General features: G+C 40.7%; 1 protein-coding gene across 1 annotated transcript in view; it reads left to right on the forward strand.

Moving 5' to 3' along the window:
* The first annotated feature begins 237 nt into the window (after positions 1–237).
* TRIM23 (tripartite motif containing 23) overlaps positions 238–6552 on the forward strand; it is a 19663-nt gene continuing 13348 nt past the window's right edge. The window contains exons 1-4 of the mRNA XM_072416355.1: positions 238–350; positions 2517–2679; positions 4895–5016; positions 5833–6111. Coding sequence (XP_072272456.1) covers positions 249–350; positions 2517–2679; positions 4895–5016; positions 5833–6111 — 666 coding nt within the window. The 5' untranslated portion in view covers positions 238–248. The remainder of the gene's footprint in view (positions 351–2516; positions 2680–4894; positions 5017–5832; positions 6112–6552) is intronic.

Raw genomic sequence — 6552 nt, forward strand, 5'->3', positions numbered from 1 at the left:
GTTTAGGAGGTAGTACTGGCAAAGCTTGGACGAAACCATTCAATCGCTGAGGAGAAGGAATGCAGTATTTAATCATAACATTAATTAAAAGAACGCTGTTAGTAAAAAATGTAAAAAATACCATTTTATAACTATTTATATACATTTTGTTTTTACAAATTCCAAAGCTGCTAGTTACAATGTTATTTAATGTACCTCCACTGAGTGTAGACACCCCCGCCCACGGTATTGTAAGCCGGCCTGTCAATATGGCTGTCGCTGCAGCTGCTGCTGTAAATAGGCACGGCTCTGCGGGCAGGATGGAGGGCATCAGCAGGCACAGCCGGACGGGTCCAGGGGGAGCAGTAAAGGTGAGATAAGTGTCTCCAGCATCCGTGCATTGCAAATGGTGCGTTGTGTTGTCACTGCTGTGATGTGTGCAGAAGGCCTGGAACTCAGACTACACGTCATCGCCTTAACTTTGTGACAATTACCGGCCCCGGGCACCTAGACACCAGGGACTGTACAATGCGGGCCTTGGATTGCAGTGCTGACCGATTCATTCATAATGTAATCATGGTTGTCATCGGGAAAGCTTCTAAAGCGAACCTGTCTTATGGGCTGGGTAATGCAGAGTGCAAAATTAATAATAATAATAAATACATCAGTGGGGTAAAGGGTTAGTGAAATGGCATCAAATGAATCATAAGATGTAAGGGTAGAGGCAGCAGAATTTATATGCAAATCATGACTTTGCTCTGACTTATTTATAGCTGGCCCCGCCCCTTGTCCTGTGGGAGGGGCCTCACATGGCATGCGGATTATTTTCCCATGTGGTTTTGTTTTTGATGATCTTCTGTGTTCTGATTATATAAATATGTGATTGATTCCTATCAATACGTGCATGGTTATAAGATCAGGAGAATGGTAAGATCTCACACACCTGAGCTGCAGCTAAACCTGGCCGCGTTCTCGCACCACCTTCCTTTTATTTTTACACTTTTGTATGATCTTTGGCTGGCATGATTGACATAACCGATTGTCGGGTTTCGCTGGCAACTAAAGCAGACTTGATGCCCACAGAGCTCAGCTTTATGGCAAACACTCGGAGCGATCAGGCAGGTAAATCATATTATTGCAGATGGGACATCGCCTGTCCCTTTCAGTGGTAATGGCCTGCATGACCCTACGAACTTAAAGAGAAACTAAAACTGCCAAAAACAATAAAAACCCATATACCTTCAATCCCACAGTGCAGACGATGGGTCCAGGGGTTTCTTCCATTTGTTCCCACGTTGTCCTTGGGGATGGCGCCCCAGGTGCCATCTTCTTCCAGGTTCTTCTTAATACATCACCCAACCCAGGCGCGAGATCGGAAGACGTAGCGATATATTTTTATTTTTTTTTTCCCATTTTGTCACCTTCTGCACATGCACCCAAGAGCCTCCCCGAATGTGTGATGTAGGTATCCCGGGAGGCTTTGCACTCCCATTCATTCTCGATCCCATGTAAAGTGAAAATTCTGAGTTTAGATACGCTTTAACTTTAGTTCTACTTACCTCTGCTGCTGTGCCCATCACTAAACACTGATCAGATGCTAAGTAATCCCCTAATAACTTCTCTTCTACAACAAATTTTTCCTGGAGTGTTAATCTCATGCGTTCCCTGCAGCACCCGCTGGTTCCTCCTGCTCATCTCCCCATTGTTCCTGCATCCTGTAATAAATGGAAGTCTGCCATTTGCAAAGACCCTTTTAACAGTGGTCTGTAAAAATCTAACTTGATCCCTTTGAGACTGATATATTGATCAGCTGTGAGAATGCAAATCAGCTACCACAAGAGGGGGCATATCAGACATCTGCAGAGAGACTGCTGCTTCCACACACCTCTGCAGCACGGGACAGGTTTTTCTTCTTTAGTCTGTGGCTGCTGAAAAAAAACCAAACTGTTATACTTTGTACACCTTTCATTTAATGCTGTGACAATTGGCTGATTGAGAAATTTTAATTCTACTTTAAATAGACTAGAAGAAATATAAAACTGAATGCTAAGAGTAGTTTTATGTGCAGCTGCTGAAATGTGAAAGCTGAAGGTTGTGACAGCTTGGGAATTTAGATGCAGCTTTGGGGGTAAAAATCGTTCAGTCTCTGGGGAGGGAGAAAAAGACGTAGAGGGGGATCTCCACTCTGAATTTGGTTAATAAATGTCTGTCTACCATATTGAATACCTATTTAGTACAGTGCTCAACCCAGAACTTTTTTTTTAAGCTGTGTGGGAAGAAGCTGTAGGCGGGTGGCAGCCCCTGTATTGTGACCCAACTCTTCAGTAACAACCCAAAAACAGCCGGGTGGTTGCTGGAAAGTGCCGGGTGGTGCACCCAGCTTAAAGGGGCTGGGGAGAACACTGCAGTTTCCTAAAACATTGATGAAAGGGCTAGCTGCTCATTTCGCTTGTTCATTTAGTCTACTTGTGTTATTTCTCCATTTTTCATCCTTATAAGAATGATTAGACTTCCTGACCCTTTTGTTATATCTCTAGGTTCTAGAATGCGGCGTCTGTGAAGATGTTTTCACACTACAAGGGGACAAAGTGCCACGATTGTTGCTGTGCGGCCATACTGTCTGCCACGACTGCTTGACCCGCCTGCCTCTGCATGGAAGAGCCATACGCTGCCCATTCGACCGGCAAGTCACTGAACTAGGTGATGATTCTCTCTGTGTAAATAAATTGTCCTGTAATTACATTTTAGTTTTGGATAGAACTTGGAAAGTTTGGAATATCTGCCAGGATTGTTATCTGCGTCTCGAATTTGAGATCACTGGGACAGGAATTAAAGGGAATCCGGGATTTAAACATCTAACAGTAGTTTTTATCAATTTATTATTAGGTATATTTTAGTTTCCACAATCCCTTTCAGCAAATTTGCCCCACTTCCTTTATTAGTGTTTCCTGTCAATAGGAGCGGAAGAAAGAAAAATAATTAGTTCCATTTTTACACATACATGCTGATGTTTTTCATCCTTTCTTCAGTGTTATCACCAGACTTGATGTACCCCAAACATGTACACCTATATATAGAGCAATCAGCTCAATAGATTATAAGACTAGCATGTACAATTCCTGTATTACACTAGTGGTATGTTTGTTATATTTTTGTATTCAATATTATTATTGCCTGTTTGTAACACGTATATTCAATATGTAAACCCCTGAGGAAGCTTTGTCAGGCGAAACGCATTGGGTGGACTAGACTGTAACGGATTTATGATGTTGATGTGTTAGCGAAACTGTCTAGCATGCATATTCCAACACCGTGTTGATACTTGGCAATATATACCATGATTGCAGTGTAATTATGTATGAATAATTTTTATCAATTCATAATTTACCCAAAATATCCAAAGCCTCAAAATCCCGTCTTTTTTTTGTCTCTCTTTATACCTACTTACTATGGGGTGGCTATTATTATCTACCACAATTTACAATATTTACTTGTATTATCCCCAGACCCTTTTAACCTGGTACTCCACCCGGCACTTTTCACTAATTATTCATCTGTTTTTAGGTGGTTACTGAAAAACATTCTGGGGATAATACTGTTCTTGTTTGCTGATTTTTTTGTTTTTAAGACCTAACCTGCAAATACCCTACTGCCTGCACGTCACCTTCTCACCAGCACCAGAAGATAAGCTTGCCCATCTGCTGTCTAAGCAAAGCCACATCCCATAACTTACAGCAAAGCATCAAAAAGCAAGAGCAGGACCTCAAATATAGAATAAATATAAAAACATTTATTTATACAAATTATAATAAAACTCTTTGTGTTCCTATAGAACATGTTGACAAATAATGATTGTACATATAATAGTTTCCACGATTTTATATATTTTAGTTTGACGCATTTCGCAGAGACATACACTGCTTCATCAGGAACATGATACATTGAATCTAAAGCACAACATTATATATTATTATTTTTTCATTATTAACAATCCAACAAACATAAAGCCAAATCTATGAAATAGCATCTATTTTAAATACTTACTTTCCAATCAATAAAATATGTATGGGATATGTCAGTCTCACATAGCCAATAAAGATGGTGTTGGGGTACAGTTGGTACATTGCTGCCGTCACAGAACCCCCTTCTATCCGGAGGATACCTTGAATACTAGGTCTTCAACTTTTCTGGAGAATCCCCTTCCGCACATGAAAATTATTTCCAACAAAATTGTGTAACGTTCTCAGTGCATCCTCCTAGGAAGCCTATCGGCGAAATGCGTTGTGTATGAGACGTTTCATTTACATATAAAAACTGTTCTTGTATAGGCATCCGGCTCCATTTCCAATGAAACCTTAATTAGTAATGACCTACCTATGTTGAATGTAACGTGCTGAGATTTAATATGCCATTTTGTTTATCTTTCCTTATGCTTGTGTTTTATTTGAAATATCAAAGTTGCTGAGAAACCCCAGCCTTCTCTGCCTCCTTTAATATCTAATCTGCAAAAATTCTCATAATGTAAGCACTTGGGTATATATGAATAATATTGCCAGTGGTGATCATAGACATTTCCAGTATGTTATCTCCAAGTTCATCATATCTCCAGTTCACTTTCCTATTAGCGTAGTTACTCACATTGTATTACATTATTAGCTCACTGCAGACATTCATGCTCGGAGGCTGCCAGTTCTAAGCCGTATACTTTCTGAATTAAGTCCATGGATGCTTTTTAATAGCACAGTCATAGTGGCTGCAGGCTGCTGTCATTTTCAAATCCTCATATACCAAGTGCTTTTTGGTATAGAAATTTGCAAATAGTTCAGAGATTTGTTTAGGGGCACATTTATGTGTTTAATATAGTTGATTGGTAATATTCGTTAATATTTTTTTCCTTCGTTTTGTTTTTGAACAGGTGACTCTGGTGTGTGGGGTCTAAAGAAAAATTTTGCTTTGTTAGAACTTCTTGAGCGACTACAGAATGGGGCCAGTGGTCAGTGCAGTTCATCAGACGAGTCTTTAGGAGGGTCTGGGGAGGTAAGACGAAGTCACATGTAATTTATGGCTTTTTAAAAGACTGTCACATGATAAGGCATGCACAGCGCTGTGTAATATGTTGGCGCTATATAAATCCTGTTTAATAATGATAAAGGCATGACAGGAGAAAAAACCTAACCGAGAGAGAACTTTGCACCGTCTGTGCAGAACTGAGCTATCAGATTTGAGTTAGTTTGTTCTTTTTATTGGGGAAGTCACCAGCTGAGATGGATATTGAATGTGACTGCTGGCAGAGAAGTTGGGGTGCAGATACTAATTCTGTAAACCAGCAGTCCCCAACCTTTTGGAGCTTGCGGACCACTAAATCTACAGACTACTGACTGCACATTCCCTGGGAGCCGTGTGTCACTCAAAGGAAAAGAAACTTCCCCCAGAGTGATGTCATGATGCCAGAACCCGCCCAATCTCCCATTGCAGGTCTGAGCCTGCGATGCATATGGAAGACATAGTCCGCGGCTCTGGCTGGTGCGTCCCCTCCCAGCAGGGTCCTTCTTTTGACCCCGTTGGGGGGTGCACCGGCTAAAGCCGCGGACCACCGCTGGTCTCCCTGCTCTTATTTCAATGACAATGATCCAGCTGCCTTGTGGATGGTCAGATAGTTTTGTCTTTTAATTTTTCTCCCAAAAAAGTATTCTTTATATATAGAAAATGTGCTTAGGCAGCATGCAAACAGTTTTATATGTATTGAGCCTTTTAAAATTGGATAAGAAGTAATTAACACAGATCCCAGAGAGCAAATCTTGACCCTGAATTGTATCCTAATGTTATAATTGGAAATGTCTTGTTTTCTTGCAGAGTATAGTGCGCTGTGATGAGGATGACGCTCATGTGGCTTCAGTATACTGCACTGTATGTGCCACTCACCTGTGTGCTGACTGCTCCCTGCACACCCATTCCACAAAGACCCTGGCTAAACACCGGCGTGTTCCTTTAGCTGACAAACCTTATGAGAAAACCTTGTGCTCCCAACACCAAGTCCATGCCATTGAGTTTGTGTGCTTAGAAGATGGCTGCCAGACCAGCCCGTTGATGTGCTGTGTGTGCAAGGAGTATGGGAAACACCAAGGACACAAGGTAATATATATAATATATTACATACTTCTAGATCTACATCCTCTTGAATTGGTGATGCGTTCAAATAAAAACTGAATGACAGCCTAATTCTTGTAAAATTTGCTAACAATAATGAAAGTATCAGCTATTTCTATGAAGAAGTCTAAAAGTAGATATAACATTTTTGTATGCATGTCAGAAAAACAATACGTAAACATGTATCTTAAATATGTTTTTATGAACGATCAATCTTTTGCCTTATTTGCCTATATTATACAGGCACTCTTTCTTGGGGAATGAGGTCTTTTGTGGAGTGTGAGCTTTGAATGTTGCCACTTTTACACTGATTAATTTTTGGTTGTGCACTGACTGTATTCTGCAGGGTCAGGTAACATACAAAATAAATGGTTGGTTTAGTGCCAGTGCTTATCTTAGGTTAGTGTGGGGCCCAGGATTTGGGAT

This window comes from Pyxicephalus adspersus, chromosome 6, assembly GCF_032062135.1.
Source record: "Pyxicephalus adspersus chromosome 6, UCB_Pads_2.0, whole genome shotgun sequence".
NCBI classification, from domain to species: Eukaryota; Metazoa; Chordata; class Amphibia; order Anura; family Pyxicephalidae; genus Pyxicephalus; species Pyxicephalus adspersus.